The sequence below is a fragment of the Daucus carota genome, chromosome 8, assembly GCF_001625215.2.
Source record: "Daucus carota subsp. sativus chromosome 8, DH1 v3.0, whole genome shotgun sequence".
NCBI classification, from domain to species: Eukaryota; Viridiplantae; Streptophyta; class Magnoliopsida; order Apiales; family Apiaceae; genus Daucus; species Daucus carota.
In genome coordinates this window covers 21,361,562-21,380,111 of record NC_030388.2, presented here as the reverse complement: position 1 = coordinate 21,380,111, position 18,550 = coordinate 21,361,562, and the positions used below count along the sequence as shown (strand labels likewise).

At 37.4% G+C, this 18,550-nt stretch overlaps 3 protein-coding genes across 4 annotated transcripts; all 3 read right to left on the bottom strand.

Moving 5' to 3' along the window:
• Window positions 1-895: 895 nt before the first annotated feature.
• On the bottom strand, window positions 896-4,391 carry LOC108199123 (mitochondrial metalloendopeptidase OMA1-like). Its single transcript, XM_017366867.2, has 3 exons — window positions 3,352-4,391; window positions 3,139-3,248; window positions 896-1,382 (listed from the first exon to the last, which is right to left on the bottom strand). Exons 1-3 carry the CDS (start codon window positions 4,321-4,323, stop codon window positions 1,157-1,159), a joined length of 1,308 nt encoding a protein of 435 aa, XP_017222356.1. The 5' UTR covers window positions 4,324-4,391; the 3' UTR covers window positions 896-1,156.
• A 1,619-nt stretch (window positions 4,392-6,010) lies between these two features.
• On the bottom strand, window positions 6,011-8,630 carry LOC108198341 (mitochondrial metalloendopeptidase OMA1-like). 2 transcript variants are annotated; one of them, XM_064082699.1, is made up of 4 exons: window positions 8,507-8,630; window positions 7,627-8,381; window positions 7,406-7,518; window positions 6,011-6,617 (listed from the first exon to the last, which is right to left on the bottom strand). In XM_064082699.1, exons 2-4 carry the CDS (start codon window positions 8,125-8,127, stop codon window positions 6,347-6,349), a joined length of 885 nt encoding a protein of 294 aa, XP_063938769.1. In that variant the 5' UTR covers window positions 8,128-8,381; window positions 8,507-8,630; the 3' UTR covers window positions 6,011-6,346. The 2 variants fall into 2 exon arrangements, with proteins under 2 accessions (XP_063938769.1, XP_063938768.1); XM_064082698.1 differs by having other exon boundaries at window positions 7,627-8,624.
• A 1,823-nt stretch (window positions 8,631-10,453) lies between these two features.
• Window positions 10,454-13,183, bottom strand: LOC108197140 (mitochondrial metalloendopeptidase OMA1-like). Its single transcript, XM_017364653.2, has 3 exons — window positions 12,325-13,183; window positions 12,080-12,192; window positions 10,454-10,978 (listed from the first exon to the last, which is right to left on the bottom strand). Exons 1-3 carry the CDS (start codon window positions 13,024-13,026, stop codon window positions 10,765-10,767), a joined length of 1,029 nt encoding a protein of 342 aa, XP_017220142.1. The 5' UTR covers window positions 13,027-13,183; the 3' UTR covers window positions 10,454-10,764.
• Window positions 13,184-18,550: the final 5,367 nt, after the last annotated feature.

Here is an 18,550-nt window from a genome sequence, read left to right as displayed (position 1 = left end):
CAACGACTCGCAAGTCGCAAGACGACTGTAGATGGTGCAGGAAGAGGTATAAGTATATTTGCAAGTGTTTCAGCACTCAGCAGATGAAGTTAAATTCTCTAGTTTTTTACAAAAACAGCTGAGCCTAGCATTGATGAACAATGAACTTTTGAATACGAGTTAAAAATTCTATCACACAACCTTTATTGTTTGAAAATAATACAAATGGGAATTGATTCAACCCGAACACACAACGGGTCATCCTGTGACAACACCTCCCCCTTCTTGTACCCCTCCTTCACACACCTAGCATAATAAACCTCTCCCCATATCTTATCAACAAATGGGAACACATAAACAATCTTCTTAGTCAAAGGGACCACCTCAAATCTTCCAATCAAGAAAGTTACAAAACTCAAACACTTCATTACAGGCCTATACACATAATCTTGAAACCTATCAACAGAGTAATGTCTTGTTCCAACAAAATGGCTCAATGGGTTGTGCAATTCTTGATTAAAACACAAACCCAACAATCTTTTAGATCCATTAGAGGTTTTAACACTGTGCAAAGTAGTATAATGACTAGTAAACTGTAAACCCTAAGCAGTTATTAAAGATTCTAACTTTATGTAAATTAGGAGGATTAAGGTTGTAATATTTAATGGGCTTAATTTTACAAGCAAGATTTATATGTCTGTATAATCTGTAAAACCCCATGATTTTTAACAGGATACTCCTATATACATGCAAAATAGAAGCTTTATAATGCTTCCATATACAAAACAGAGAGTGGAGGAGGAGATACATTATCAAGTTTAAAACCAAAAATCTTTCTTTTCAGTGAAGCTAAATTATGCTAATTTAGCTTCTGCAATATTCAAACTGCATAACGCGAAGAACAAGAAATGCTTAAAGTAAAATTATATTCCAAAGTAGAACTTGATTCAAGACTCTGATCTCTGAGCATTTGCTACTTCAAGTGAAAATGAGAGCAAGCAATGCAGAAGGAAAACTATCCAAAAAGGTAGCAGCAACAAAAAATCACCACCTAAGTTGTCTCAACAGATAAGGAATTGCATTCATTCTTAACTAGAATCTGGTGATGCTAAATTTGTTTTTTGATCAAAATTTTTCGACTCGTGTCAAGACCCTAATGTAGTGCATTTCCTCCTTTCTAATAGTGTTTTTTATCAGTACCCTGTTCCTTCTTTTTTGCTTCATATATGGTGACTGCTTGTTGCATCACTTCTGGGCGAGCCATATACGCAATCCTTTGGTCCTCAAATAACATACATACATCTTCTCTTTTCATCTTTGCCAGTGCCATAGGTGCAACTCGGGGATCATATCCAGCAGATGCAGATAATAGCATCCCAATGAAATCTCCTTCATGCTCGTGCCTGGAGACAAAGGAACTCTGTTATTGAAGAAACCGGAAGATCAACAACAAATAGGATAGGTACAGATTCAGAATGTATGCTTGACAACCACTTAGATGGGATTAAAGAGTTCACCAGGGTGATCTGGAAAAATTATGAAGAATACAATTCAAACACTTTTTTATGCTTTGCACATTTAAACTACTCATACGATGGTCTGCAATATGTTTAGAATAACATACTTACATCATCAAAGAGGAAAAATATACTCTAGTATTAACCAAAATCTTAGGTTTCAATTTAATGCAAAATATAATCTGGCGATGAAATACCAGAAGCTCCCAATATGTAGATGCACCAGAAGGCCCCCCTCCCAACCCAACCAACTTGAAATCATTTCTAATGACAAAGTCACAAACCAGTTATGTACCCCTATAAATCATCATATTTCTCTATATGCCAGAAACTATTGCTCCACAGCTAAGAAGACAACCTTTTCTGCAATCTAAAATCTCCGACTTTCTAAATTTCTATGTATCTTGCTATTAAATTAGTTCAAGACATTTAACATCCATGATCGAATAGATCGATAACAATAAAAAGCATTGTTTATAGCCACAACTCACAAGAAAGTTCTTATCAGATAAAATACTGAAATTCTCTGCTTTACAAGATTAAAGAAACGTGCATTATCCTGCTACCTCACAATTATTCTACTGTGTCAAAAGGTCCAAACCTCAAGAAGGGTATCAGAAGATGTAGGAAGAAGAGTTCACATACAATATAATATCTGTTCAAGCTTCAAGAGGGGCATTAGAAGATGAAGGAAGAAGGGTTCACAAACAATAAAATATTAGACTTATATACAATGTGCTATGATCTCTCCACATACAATTTCAAGCTGTAAGTGTCAAGACCACGGTGCATGAAATTTACAAACCTGCACATGTTAAAGACTAATAATTTTACAAATCATTGAACTTGATTTTGCAACATGATTTTAAGTATATCAACACCTCATATAGAGCACCATTCCATTATAATTATATCAAACCGTCAATGGGTTTGTATAATCCTCTCTGAAGTCCCTTTTGCAATAGGCATTTTCAGGCAGGTACCAAGACAAATGGATAAAGAAAGACTATAGTTCGCAAAGACAAATGAGTGGTCAGAAAAAATTGACAATTAACAAAAGGTAAACCCTAAACAGAGATTAATCCGCAGTATGATCTAGCTCTAGATGTCGCAGTAGAGGTCAATTGATATTTGCAAGTTCTTCAACAGCTAAACTTGGATCCAACAGTTATGTCACAATATAGATAAGGGTTGGTCTGAGGACAGAGGAACTGTGAACTTATATATATAAGCTTAACGGTCTACTTATGTTTCAGACAGCAACAGTAATGAGAACCTAACATTATCTATTGCTCAAAGAGTGTTCTTACAAAGATCATAGGTGGCATATCATACGGAAAGGATAGCATCTACTTGCATAAATCTTCAAATTATACAGGCAGCCCGCAGCAGAACATGAAATAGGAATAAAACTTATAAAGTTTGGATCATTCAGTAACAATGATTAAATAGGAAAATGGGCTGCACTAGAGAGTACTGCAAGTCAAATAATTACACAAAACTGTAAAACAATATAATAGATACAACAACAATAACCTTCCCAAGAATTCACATTATCCAGCTACTATTATTTATAAACACTAAAGTTAGTTTATCACGAATATATATAGAAACATTAGGTAAAGTGAAGAGAAATTCTAACCTCAATTGATGATATATTATAGGATTAAAGTTATTCATAAAACGGTGATACAACTTGAATGGTAACCAAGTAAGGCGTCTTTGTGCATGTCTACAAACAACATGCGCAACCTATTCAGACAAAAACACAAGTAACTCAGTGTCAATCATATCAAACATTTTCGGGTGTACTAATCTGAAAAAGCAAGCAAGCAAGCATGTATTGTACATATACCTCAGTTGCAATTGCGATTGCCAGCTCTTCATCTGTCTTATACAGATCAAAAAAACCCCTAAACACAAGAATCTTCCCTATGTTTATGTAAGCAGCATTCACTGTAGGTGTATCTGGTACAAAAAATTCCCAATCGATTCCTTCATCTAAGTACGCACTTGTTACCTTCACATTTTCTTCTCTCCTTTCCCTGACAACCTTATACTCCCCATCGTCTCCTTTGAGCCACTTGCGGTCAGCTAACTTGTGACGCCTACAAGTCTCCCTCTGCAACGCCTCAAGAATCTTTATAGCAATTGATTCAACACGAATACACTGCGGGTCAGACTGGGGCAGTACAAACCCTGTCTTGAATGCCTCCTTCACACTCCTAAAATACCACTCTCCCCAGATTTTATCAACAAATGGGAACACATACAGCCTTTCTTTTGTAAAAGGCACAGTTTCAAATCTCCCAGTAAAGAAAGTGACACAACCTAAACACTTGATTAGAGGCTGGTACATATACTTATCAAGTACATGAACTGAATAAGGCCTTGTTCCAAGAAAATGGCCTAAAGGGTTATTAACTTTCTTATCAAATCCAAACCCCAACAAGCTTTTAGGTCCATCAGAGATTTTGACACAGCATAAAGTAGTAGAACTGGTGACCCTGTAGAGCATTGGTGACCCAGACTGAAACCCCGGAAAGTTTTTCGAAACAACAGAGATTTTAGAGCTAATAAGCCTGTTTGGTGTTGGTGAACCAGACTCTAACCCCAACAGGCGTTTTGAAACAAAAGGAACATTGGAACTAATAAGCCTGTTTGATGATGGGGAAGCAGAGTAAAACCCTAACAGGGTTTTCGACACAGCAGAAATATTAGAACTAATAAGCCTGTTGGACATTGCTGAAGCAGATTGAAACTTTACCAAGGTTTTAGAAACAGTAGATGATCTAATACTAGGTCTGCATTGTCTGAAAACCCCCATGTTTTTTTTCTTGCAAGCAGATGATAACTCACCTAAAGGCTACACTGAGAGTTTTTACACTTCTTGCAAGAACATATAGTACATTGTAATTTGTAAGATTTTTGAATTAAAAATTCCGTATTTTAAGGAGTAAAGTATAAGAAATGGGGCTACTATATCTTTCAGTTTTTGAGAGTTTAATTTGTTACACAAAAAAGGAAAAATGGGGTTCAGAAGCCTGGCATGCATTAAGACAGACATCTTGACCAAATGAATAAGTTTAGAGACAAAATCACACTCTCAGTTCTGTATTATTTACATTTTGATCATCTTTTTCTTGTTGGAGCATCTCCGAGGGCGATTTGTAAAATGGTTATATAAACCATTAGCTATATTGATTATGTAAAATTTTTGCTAGGGAGTTGAACTCGAGTCTCCTAATACCATATTAAGTGACCAATTCTCTCAAAATCTCAAGATATTAGGAGGAGGATTCACCAGGATCATATTATGTTCTAGGATCATATTATGTTCTAACAGTTATCTATAATTATGATTAAGTAAAATTATACATAAAAAGTACATTGATTCAACAAATATAGCTCATCAAACATAATTATCTATATTTTTTTGCTAATGAGTGAATGGTTGGAATGTTTTAGATTTTACATATCCTCTAAACATGCCAACTAGATGACATGTATATACCAAATATACATTGGCAACATTCTGCTTTATCAGTCATAGCCACAAAAAACCACCAATATGATCAAAGATAGACTTTTTTTTTTTTTTTTGTCATAGATCAAATATAGACTTTAACGGATTTACATATATTTAAAATTGTGCTCGCCCCTCCTAGTCCAAAGTTGATAGTTATGCTATATACTTTGGCAATCGGTTTAAGCCTCCTCAGATGATCAAGAAAGAAGAGTTCACAAGGAATAGAATATTAAAGTCATCAACAATGCGCTATGATCTCAACATAAAATGTGAAGCAATAAGAGAGTAACAACAATAAAAATTCTGTGCATCTGTGAAGTGTCAAGACCGCGGCGAATAGAAACACCAAACATGCACATGTTTAAAGACCTAAAGTTTTTGAAATCTTGTAAACTAATAAGCCTGTTTGGTGTTGGGGAACCAGAGTCAGCAGAAATGTATAACAAAAGAAACCCACCTCAAGCTAGCTTACACTTCTTGCAAGAACATGCTGTCTAAGATGTGAGAAGATTAAAAAGCCTTTTTTAAGGAGCAACATATAAATAGAGTGGAGCCCTTTTTATCTTTCAGTTTTTCAGGTTTAATTTGATTTACAAAAAATAGATGATCATATTTTCATCTTCACCCTCTTTTGCTGACACTGTAAGATCTCCAAAGTGTCTACTAGTGTCTAGTGAACATATATACAGCATATGCCTAGGAATTAACTCAGAGGAGTTAGCATTTTACTACCAAAATTGTATTACAGTTTTTACCAGATAAAAGAGGTAATGCTATAATTTCTTTTTGTACATTCAGTTGTACAACTCTTAAATAAAGCTCCTTTGTGTAAACGGAAATAATAAATTTTTTGATACTATTGAAGACTTGAAAAACATCGAAAGTCACCACCTGAGTTGCCTCAACAGATACGGAATTACATTAGTGAGTAAAATCTGCAAAACATTATTCCTGAATCGTTTAAAAAAAACATTATTCCTGAAACCATATTACAGATTTAAGTTATTTCCGACAAACAAATTGAGCCTATAATTTCCGGCAAAGAAATTGAGCCTATATTTGCTAAAGTACACAATAAAGAGTGGAGATAAGGGATACCATGGCTAAGATGAAATTCCAAACCAATTGTCATTCATGCGAATCTCATATATGATTGCACCTCAAACACGAACAAGAGGAAAACATCGAAATTTACCACCTGAGTTGCCTCAACAAATAGGGAATTACATTAGAAACTAAAATCTACAGTGCTACACTTGTTTGTCGCACAAATATATTTGACTTAAATCTCCAGTCTGATCTCCAATCACTTCACACTTCCCTACTTCTTCTCTGCAAGATATTCTTGATCAGCACACTGTCCTTTTGTTTTTTCTTGGTATATACGAACTGCCTCTTGCATGACTTCTGGCTTAGTCATAAACTCAATTCTTTCCGAATTTTCCAGTTTAGAAAACGGTAACTGATTATACTTTACGAATTTCAAGTCCAAGCATTCGTCCGGGTTTGACAATGCAGTAGGTGCAAATCGAGGATCATATCCAGCAGATGCAGATAATAGCATTGCAATGTAATCTGCTTCATGTTCATACCTAATGACAATATAAACGTGTTAAGAAAATCAAAAGAAGAACAGTAGGATAGCTACAACTCAGAAGGGTATGATGCCCACTGCCACTTGAATGAAATCAGTTAAAGAGGACAATTAGAAAAATAATAAGACATTTACAACAAATCAAAGATATATTTTTCAAAACGATCTTGTATCACTTTTTTAATATATAATGGCTTGCGAGATGCTTGGACAACAACATCTTAATTCTCAAACATATTTAAGTTAAAAAATTAAAGGGAAGTTTAGGTTTCAGTAAAATGTCACAAGGCAAATTTACAGATCTCTATGGAGCACCCCTAATAGGTTCCTAGTTCTGGATCTGATTAGCATACATTTGAATATAAAAATTTCTATAAATATTGTACATTTCTATCAGGCAGAAGCAATCATTCCTCTGCTATGAATAACATCTTTTCTCTATATAAGAGACTTCCTTCACCTATAACTATCTAAACTCCACATTGACAACTGACAAAGTGACATTGAAGAATAGATCTACAAAAGGCTACATGCCACAAACAAGAATTTACGACCAGGAGGAAGAAAAGTGGCAAAAGGTAAACAACATTCATAGAGGTAAGTTGTAGATGGTGTGGAAAAGATGCTAGGATATTTGCAAGTATTTCAGCAGATTAAAGTTGGATTCAAGAGTTTCCAACAATGATCTAGCATAGTATATCAGGGAAACATAGCATATATAACTATGAGGAAATCTATTGTGGACGCATAGCAAATTATGAGCTTCATTGAGGATATATTTCTAACCTCAAATAATAATGCATCTCAGAATCATAGCCATTTATCACACGGTGATAAATCTTCTTAAATGGAAGCCAAAGATGACGTCTTTGTATATGGCGAGAAATAACATGCCCAACCTGTTCAGACAATTAAAACAAGTAACTCGGTGATAATCAAACTGAAAATAGATAATAAACTAGTAAAAAGGTACCTAGTTAAAGAACAAATATGCATAGTATACATACCTCATGTGCAATAATGATTGCTAGCTCGTCATCCCTCTTATAAACATGAAACAAGCCCGTAAACAAAACAATCTTTCCCATATTTGCCCCGATTTCTTGAGCACCTGCATTAATTATAGGATGATCGATCACAAAAACTTCCCAGTTTATTCCCTCCTTCAAATGCACATTTGTCGACTCCTCAATTCTTTCACTTCTCTTCACCAATTTAACCTTCCCATCAACATCATCTTTAATCCATTGTTGATCAGCCAACACGTGACGCCTACCCGTCTCCCTCTGTAATGCCTCAAGAATCTTCGCGGCAATAGATTCAACTCGAATACACTGGGGGTCAGTCGGGGGCAGTCTCAACCCCCTTCCACACGCTTGTTTCCAACTCGAAAATATTTTCTCTCCATAGATTTTATCAACAAAAGGGAACACATAAAGAGTTATATTTGTATAAGGTGTGATTTCAAACTTCCCAGTGAAAAAAGTGACATAACTCAAACATTTCATTAGAGGCCTGTATACATATTTCTGAATCTTGGAAACAGAGTAATACCTTGTTCCAACAAAATGTCTCGATGGTTTGCGTAGTTCTTGGTCAAAACCTGACCCCAACAATCTATGAACAGAGTATTGCCTTGTTCCAACAAAATGTCTCAATGGGTTGTAAAATTTCTGATCTAATTCAAAACCAGACAATAAGTTTTCAGGACCATCACAGATCTTGACACGAGCTAAATTGGTGACCCTTTGAAGTGATGTTACTGTAGGAGGATAACATGGGAACCTCAAAACACTAGAAAATCTAACACTGTGATTACATAATCTCAACAGACCCATGAGTTTGCACTATGAAAATATCAAGAAATAAATCAAAACATACACTCACCTGAAGGCTGAAGCTAGCTTATAAACCTTGCAAATGAGACGAATCATAAGAACTTCATCCACAAGAAGCGCATTTGTAAACGAACTCCCGGTAGAAAAAAACTTCAAAACGAACTGAAATTCTGAATGTAATTTTGTTAATATATCAGGGTGAGCATTTCCCTTAATGTACCGAAATAATTCGATTTATTTTGATTATTTGATTATGATCTTTTATATAAAATTTTATTTCGTTTTTTATCATATTACTCAAAAAATTTGAGTTATCAAAATTAATTAAAAATACAATTATTACCAATATTTATGTAAAAAGTATATTACGAAAATTTAATTTAATTTATTTTAATAACTCGCGAGTAATGAGTGACAATTTATAGTATTTGAATTTCATACAATGATAATATATAAATTTTCATATATTTTCACCCAAATAATATGGGATGCACATTCCTAATTGCTTTTTAATAAGGTGGTTGCCGTCAAGATCCATTAAATGTGGCGGCAATCTAAAAAAAAAATAAGTAAAAAAGAAGAAGGGTAAAAGCGGATTGACTACCCGTCAACCTCCTTTTGCCTTCCTATTGTCTCGTCTCTCTGTTGTTCTCTGCTCATGACCACGACGACTAGGCTCAGCCCCGTCGCTACTCGACCTCGCGGCGGCACCCTTCTTCCCAATTCTCTTCCACCGTCTTACTTTCATCCACCGCTGTTCACTCTCCCCAGCCAACAAACTACCACCATCAACAATTATACGGCCACAACTATACACACCTTCCTGTTATCAACAGTTATACGATCCATTACAGCTTATTGATCACATACAATACTTAGTATTCTTAATCATGTTTGATCCTTGCTCCACCCATGCTTTCTTCACGTCGTCGATGCCAAACGCCGTCTCATTTTATTATTATTAATAAGACAAAATCACATACTTGAGAATGAAAATTTTAAAACTAGGAGACGAAGAATATATTATCAGTGAACCTTTGCGCGTTTTCTATATTTATCATACATATTAAAAAAAATATTAACAACCTTCTTTCCCAACTTTTTTCTTCCAAACCCCAAAATATACAAACTAATAATCTGGTCTAGTTGATTGCTAGGGACCTTTACCGGAATTTTGAGCCGTTTGATGAATATCCATGATCGAAGATTATAACAAAATTTTAATACGTTTGGCGTTTTATAACCGCCGGACACGATCCAGCATTTAAAAAGCAAGTGCTAGACGTCTGACGGTTTAAAAAACGTTGAACATATTAAAAATAAATGTTATAAATCCTGACTGTCGGATATTCATGCAACAACTCCAAAATCTATAAGCCAGTTAACACGTGCCAAAAACAATGCACTAAATATTCAATGTTTCCCACAGGATGCATTACAACACAATGAGGCAACTGCGCAGCGGCATACAGTCAATACTCCTCACCCAACTACTCATGTAACAAACATGTCTGTATGTTTCAATTCCTCTACTCACCATTGGTCCAGATGTGCGGTCCATGTAGTGTCCAGGCTTCTCAAACAATTTCCCTTCTTGTGTCTAATAATAAGTGTTGGTAACTGAAAAATAAAAAGGCTCCATATCTTTTCATGCTTGATAACTGTAACATTATCAATCCTGGTCCCAAGAAGTTTTCATGCTTCTGGGGAAAAAGGTATTCGTCTGTATTAACAAAAAGGTCTATATTTGATATTTTTATTGACATTCAAGTTCTTGTTCTTTAATTGATATTTTCATTGTTTCAGATTCAAATTCTGAGCTTCAGAAGCATATCATTATAAAGACAGAAGAATACAAAGAAATTACCATACCAATAAGATTCATACTTACTCCAGCACACACAACAGAGAGACCAGATAGCAGATTCTGCTAAATGAAGAGAATACTAAGAGACCAATAAAATTCTGCTCTCATATGCGGTAGGAAATTCTAAATGTAAAAAGCATGCCATTATAAGGATCCGCTTTCATACTTGCTCAAGCACACAACCAAGAGATGAGATAGCAGATACAAATGGTGCAGTTATAAACGCAGACATCTTTCTTGTCACTGGAATATCAAATTAATACCACAAGCCGATTCTGCTTGATAAAGACAATGCGGAGAACAAGATAACCAAAATCACCGTGGTAGGTAGTGTCATTACGTTAATAATAATAGAATCTGATGGCATGGTAGTGAATTTTTTGCTGCAGAAAAGTAAACGAATCAAATACAACCCTGTTCTCAAACTATAAAAGAAATTCTTAGTTGGTAGCCCGTGTCTTCCTTCGTTCTTCATATATGTCGACTGCTTTCTGCATCACTTCTGGCTGAGTCATATACTTTATTCTTTCCTCCATGAAATGAAATAGGTGATGCCCACTATCCATCTTTTGCAAAGCCACAGGTGCAACTCGAGGATCATAACCAGCGGATGCAGATAATAACATCCCTATGTAATCTGCTTCATGCTCATGGCTGTGACAAGAAAATTGTGTTACTCAATAAAACCAGAATACAAAGAGCTGGATAGCTACCGATTCAGAATGTTATGTGCTTCAAACTACTACTAACGGGACTAAACATTTAAACAGGACAATTAGGAAAGAGTAAGACATTTACAACAAATTAGCATAATTTTTTACAACAATATAGTATTATGATTAACACTTTACTAACATATTTTGGGCCAGAATTGTTTTAATAGAAGTACAGACAAGACAATGATATAAGATGATTACAACAAAATTCAGTCTGGTTTGAGGCTGATATAAATCATTATATGTATTAGTTTAACCCCTGCGGCAGTCGCCTTCAATTGGCAACTAGTGGCAGATTGCAGGCAGGAAGACCTAGGATTATGAAGACTATATGGCAGATAGAGAAATCAGACGTATTAAAATTTTAAATAAGTGGCAAAATGAAAGTAAACAGGAAAGAATAAGCCTTAAGATCATCAATGAATTTAAAGAGTGATCTTACGAAAAGAGGTGAAGATTTATTCGCTCAAAAGTTTTTGATGACAAGACAACCTCTATTTCTACACTCTGATTAATAAAAAACCAACATCATCAATGTGTTCAAAGACTGATCTTACAAAAAATAGATAGGATACCACATCCTAACATACATGTTGACAATTATGTGCTTAGATCTCCAAATTTTGGAGGGCAGAATCATGAAGCTATTATAGGAATAAAACCAATAAAAATTTTGTTAATAAAGAAAATGCATGACAAGGCAAATGATGTCGCATTAGAAAGTACCGCAAAACAAAAATTACAAAGAGAACGCAAGGTAAACACTTGCATGAAGATCTCCCCATAAAAATTGTATTATAAACTCTCTAGATTATCATGGGAACAACTCAGAACAGGGGCTTAACTTATGATAAATTCTGACCTCCATATACTAGACCATGATACAGAACGCAAGGTAAACCAGTACACTAGCTAACATGAAAAATCTATCCAATAAATTATATTATGACATTAAAAATCTATTCAATTGAACGTAGCCTGATAATATTCTCTCATGGGAACAAATGAGAACAGTAGCTGAAATGAGGAGGAATCTAACCTCAATTGATAATATTTTTTGGGGTTATCGCCATTTATGAGGCGATGATACAGAAGGCATGGCTCCCAAACAAGCAGTTCTCTGTTCATATGTCGAGCAACAATATGACCAACCTGTGTCGATAGTACACACAAGTCACAAGTAACTCAATTAGCAAAAAAAAAAAAAAGTCACAAGTAACTCGGTGTTGATTAAATTAAAAAATTGATTATTAACTACTCAAGCATCCATTATTGTACATGTACCTCAGTTGCAATTGTGATTGCTAGCTCATCATCCGTCTTATAAACATCAAATGAACCGCTATACACTAAAATCCTTCCTTCAGATTTATATGAAATATCAGAAAAAGGAGTGTCCACTACAAAAAATTCCCAATCTATTCCGTCCTTCAAACGAGCAGTCGTCGACTTGACATTTTGTTCTCTCCTTTTCTTAACAACCTTTATCGTCCCATCCAATTTTAAAATCCATTCCCGATCAGCCAGCTTGTGGCGCCTACCACTCTCCCTCTGTAACGCCTCGAGGATCCTTATAGCAATTGCTTCGACTTGAACACACTGCGGGTGACTTTGGGGATACAACACATGGCATTTATTTAGCTTCTTAAAAGAATTATTATAAAATGCCCTACCCCATATATCCTCAACATAAGGATTATAATATAACCTTTTATTTGTAAAAGGCATAGTTTCGAATCTCCCGGTAAAGTAAGTGACACATCTCAAACACTTGTTGAGAGGCCAGAATACATAATCTAGAACTCTGGGAACAGAGTAATGCCTTGTTCCAACAAAATGGTTGAGTGGGTTTTTAGGCACATCAGACGTGTTGAGACTAGGGAAACTAGCACAACTAGAAGTCCTGTAAAGTGGTGCTGAACCAGATTGAAACCTCAAAACACTAGAAACTCTAACACTCTGACTGCATAGTCTAAACAGACTCATGTTTTAGTAATATGAAAATGTCAAGAAACGAATACCTAAATCAACTCACCTTGAATCAGGACTCTTTGCTGTGTTTTATTGTTAAAGACTTGCAAGAAAAGCTAGGACGAAGACCACTTATTCCGCACCAGAAGTGGAAGTAAACAACAGGGGTTCGTTTTACTACAGGACAGATGAAGGAGTGTTTGATAAAACCGAATGATTTGAATACATAAAAAACACAATAATTTTGTTAAAATAAAATATATCATTATGACATAAATTCATATCATAACATGTATTTTAGGAAAAAAAATTAGAATATGATCAAATACCAGTAAATAAAAAGTTTTATATCGAAACAACGATAATATACTTATGTAGGCCAACATTAAACGGAGGTACTCCTTATATAAAGTCACATTGTCCTATTCATTTAATTTTTATTAACTTCCGTGTCCTATTCATATATAGAAAATGGATAGGACGACGGAAGGGATACAATAAACGTCTCTTTCAAATTGTAAATTCACTCCATGGTTACGGTATTCTCCATTTTTATGTTTGATTAATTTGTTTTATTATTGTTAACAAGATCAAATCACATATTTGAGAATGAAAATTTTTAGACTATGACAAAAATATTTGAGAATGGAAATTTTTATACTAGACCAAATATATAGAAAATGGATAGGACGACGGAAGGGATACAATAAACGTCTCTTTCAAATTGTAAATTCACTCCATGGTTACGGTATTCTCCATTTTTATGTTTGATTAATTTGTTTTATTATTGTTAACAAGATCAAATCACATATTTGAGAATGAAAATTTTTAGACTAATATGACAAAGATATTTGAGAATGGAAATTTTTATACTAGACCAAGAAATATGTTGTCAGTGAACTAAATCATTATTTATGATTTATAACAACACAATCATCTAAACTTTTTTTCCCTAAACCATGTAGATATATACGAACTAATTTTGCAGGTAATTAGCCATAAACAATGCACTAAATAGTGAGGCAACTACTCAGCAGCATAGATTGTGGAGCCGTTTGGGTTAGCTTAAAAGAAGTGATTTCTGTCTTATAATAAAGAAGTGGAGTAAAAGTGAGAAGTAAATAAGTTAATAAAGTGTTTGGAAAAGAAACAGAAGTTGTAAGAGAGAAGCTAGTATTCTCAGCTTCTTAAAAGTGCTTCTACTTCTTTACACAAACGGGTCAAGAAAAACAGAAGCCAGAAGCAACTCCGGCTTCTTTAAAACAAACACCCCCTGTATACTCACGCAACTACTCAGTACTCAGTAGTCATGTAACAAACATGTTTCAACCTTCTATTCTCAACTGGTCTAGATGTGGGGTCCATGCACTGTCCAGGCTTCTGAAACAATTTCCCTTCTTCTGAAACAATTTCCCTTCTTGGACTTGCTCTAACAAGGGTTGGCACCTGAAAATTAAAAAGGCTATCCAATGGGAGGTGCCAAGAGGGCTGTTAATGCCATGTGACATGACATGGATCGGCACTCTCGTTAGCACCCCATGGCCCCATCGGAGATGTTGGAGTGCTATTGGGGTGTCAAGTGAGTTGGCTTTGGGGTGCCAAAAGTTGTCAACCCATAAAATAAGGTGCTAACTTCATTTGTGGTCCCAATAATACATAAATATTATTTCTCTATAAATAAAGTTGGCATCATGGAGTGCCAACCATTGGAGTGTATTTTGAAAAAAGGGTGCTAAAAATGATTTGAAAGAGTGTGAATATAAAAAATAATATTTTGAGTTATGTGTCAAAATTGGGACTCCTTGAAGGGTGCCAACCATTGGAGATGCTCTTAGGGCATCTCGAACGGGGCTCTTAAATCACTTTTTAAAATATAATATAATATTTGGCTCCTACTGAGTTAAGACATTGAAAAAGATTTTATCTCCAATGCTCCTCTTTATATTTGCTCCTTATTCATATTTTATTCATAAAAATGAGAGAGAAAAATAAAAAGAGAGAAATGTTGGTTGTAAAGTTGCAGGGAAAGTAATATTATATTCATGAAAAAAAATGTTAAGAGCTCCTACATGCTCTTTAAAATAGAGGAAAGATGACGAGCTCTTAAAATTTTAAAGAGTTTTAAGGAGCCCTGGAGCTCTATTTCTTGCCTTACCTTTTCATGCTTCATAACTGTAAGTCTGTAACATTATCAATCCCTGGTCCCCACAAGTTTATTACAAAAACAGAAACCACAAAGAAGACGATTATGAAAATGCCAGCCCCCTTAATTTCTAGGCCCATCAGACATGTTGAAACTGTATAGACTAAACTAGCAGAACTGAAAGAAAACATTGCATATTTGGTCTTATATGGGTTGGGAAATTCTGAATCTAAAAAGCATGGCATAATAACGACACACTTTCATACTTGCTCAAGAACACAACCGAGAGATGAGATAGCGGATACTAATGGCGAAGTTATAAACGCAGACATATTTCTTTTCATTGGAATATCAAATTAAAAACCACAAGCCCATTCTGCTCGAGATGAGATAGCGGATACTAATGGTGAAGTTATAAACACAGACATCTTTCTTGTTATTGGAATATCATATGGAAAACCATAAGCCGATTCTGCTTGATAAAGACAATACGAAGAACAACACAACCAAAATCACCACTGTAGTGTCATTACATTATGTTATGGCCAAATATCAACTCGGAAGATGATTGCATAAATCTCGCCTTAATTCAAGGAAAGGACCGATCTCCGGGATCGTCCTCGCCCATTACGTGGACCTCGCCATCTGTGTGACCCAGGAAGTGAGGACCAGCAACAGATGGACCCAAGTCAGCAAAAGGGTCCTCGCCCAGTATGGACCCTCGTCCTAGGCATGTGTCGGCCTCGCGGCCCGTATTCAAGGAGTCCTCGCCCTTTGTGATGAGGCCTCGCCCAATGCTTACCTTCCTCGCCATCAGCATGGTCCAGGGCACAAGGCCCGGCGTCAGGTAAGACCCGGTCTTTAGCCGAGTCCTCGCCCGATATGGAATCTCGCCCGATGTGGATTCTCGCCCTTAACGTGGGTCAAGTCACGCGGCCCAGGTCTTCGATGGGGTCCTCGCCCTCAGCTATTGAGTCCTCGCCCAATACGCTTCTTCCTCGACCAGTGCGGAAAGGACCAGATACGCCTGCTTCTCAGGCCTGATTATTATTGTTTTATCTTGGGCCCAGGCCCACCATCAGCCTCGCCCTAAGAGAGGACGGAGGGCTAGCCCATACAGCTGAGTCTGAGGAGGTCCACCTGGGCTAGTGCTGGTCAGCCCACCTAGTTCCATGCTCCTCGGAGGAAGCTGGGCTCCAGAAGCCCACGTCCGTCTAATCTAAGGCGGTGGCCCATCGCTGGAACCAAGGAATGAGAAACCTATTCTGATTAGGTTACTTGTTCCCCAAGAACTACGTCTGGCTTGATCCCTATAAATAGGGTACGTAGGCACATTGTTTGGGGGGAGGTCGCAACCCTTGCAAGAGCGAATACTCCTTCGATCTTGTGAGAAAACCCTAATCCCCCAAACGATCTCAGCCAAAACCAAAATCACCACCCATACTCCGTCGTCCGCCGTCATCGTTCACCACAAGTTCCAGCAACCCTCCCCGAATCTTGTTATCACCAGATTCCTCCGTTAACAATTGGCGCTAGAAGGAGGGGCTTTTTGACATCTATTGGAGGAAGGATGTCACATGAGACGAAGAACGACGTTGTCAATCTATGGAAGGGAAGGAAGACCTCGGAGACTCCGGCTACCAATCAGCTACCGTCGCCTCTCTTGACGTCCGGAACCAGCTATCGGGAACATCTTGAAGGAAAGGATATTCTGAGGACATGGAACCCTGGACATCAGAATTATTATCAGGAAAGTTCATATTCTCCTTCTCTAAATTTGTGGTTATATTTTCTGTTTTGATATTTGCGTAACAGTCCTGGAATCGACAAGATCACTCCCAAGACTCGGGGGTAGCAATGGTACGTTCCCTCCGACCACGCTATCATGTAAGCATGCTATTAACAACAAATTTAGAACCTTTTGTATATCTCTTTTCGAATCTATATATTTGTGTCTTGTTTGGAGCGTCAAGACCAGGGACAACCTCCCTGCTGCTTTGGAATCCGTCTTCATGTGTAATCGAGACACATGTTTGACACCCTCGGGATGCCTGGACAACCATCTTCATAAGATGGTTCGAAAGAATTCCTATGCCCTGGTGGCCCGTACTTCCGGTAAACCATCAGGAAGACCCTCAGGGGTGCAGCTTTGGAAAACCCCCAGGGGTTGGAGTTTTACTTTTAAATGTTTTATTTTTACTTTTCATTGAAGTTCCCCAAGTATGGTGGAGGGCGACGACCCACATACTTGGATGCCTGGGATCTAAGTGGATGATTTCCCTACTGTTCCAGAGGTTGTTTTTCCCCAAGTGTGGTGGAGGGCAACAACCCACCTAGTTGGATGCCTGGGATCTAAGTGGATGATGTCCCTACTGTCCCAGAGGTTTATGTTCCCCAAGTGTGGTGGAGGGCGACGACCCACATACTTGGATGCCTGGAATCTAAGTGGATGATTTCCCTACTGTTCCAGAGGTTGTTTTTCCCCAAGTGTGGTGGAGGGCAACGACCCACCTACTTGGATGCCTAGGATCTAAGTGGATGATGTCCCTACTGTCCTAGATGCCTGGGATTTAAGTAGATGATTTCCCTACTGTCCCAGAGGTTGTTCGTCCCCAAGTGTGGTGGAGGGCGACGACCCACCTACTTGGATGCCTGGGATCTAAGTGGATGATGTCCCTACTGTCCCAGAGGTTTATGTTCCCCAAGTGTGGTGGAGGGCGACGACCCACATACTTGGATGCCTGGAATCTAAGTGGATGATTTCCCTACTGTTCCAGAGGTTGTTTTTCCCCAAGTGTGGTGGAGGGCAACGACCCACCTACTTGGATGCCTAGGATTTAAGTGGATGATGTCCCCACTGTCCTAGATGCCTGGGATCTAAGTGGATGATGTCCCTACTGTCCCAGAGGTTTATGTTCCCCAAGTGTGGTGGATGGCGGCGACCCACCTACTTGGATGCCTGGAATCTAAGTGGATGATTTCCCTACTGTTCCAGAGGTTGTTTTTCCCCAAGTGTGGTGGAGGGCAACGACCCACCTACTTGGATGCCTGGAATCTAAGTGGATGATTTCCCTACTGTTCCAGAGGTTGTTTTTCCCCAAGTGTGGTGGAGGGCAACAACCCACCTAGTTGGATGCCTAGGATCTAAGTGGATGATGTCCCTACTGTCCTAGATGCCTGGGATTTAAGTAGATGATTTCCCTACTGTTCTAGAGGTTGTTTTTCCCCAAGTGTGGTGGAGGGCAACAACCCACCTAGTTGGATGCCTAGGATCTAAGTGGATGATGTCCCTACTGTCCTAGATGCCTGGGATTTAAGTAGATGATTTCCCTACTGTTCCAGAGGTTGTTTTTCCCCGAGTGTGGTGGAGGGCAACGACCCACCTACTTGGATGCC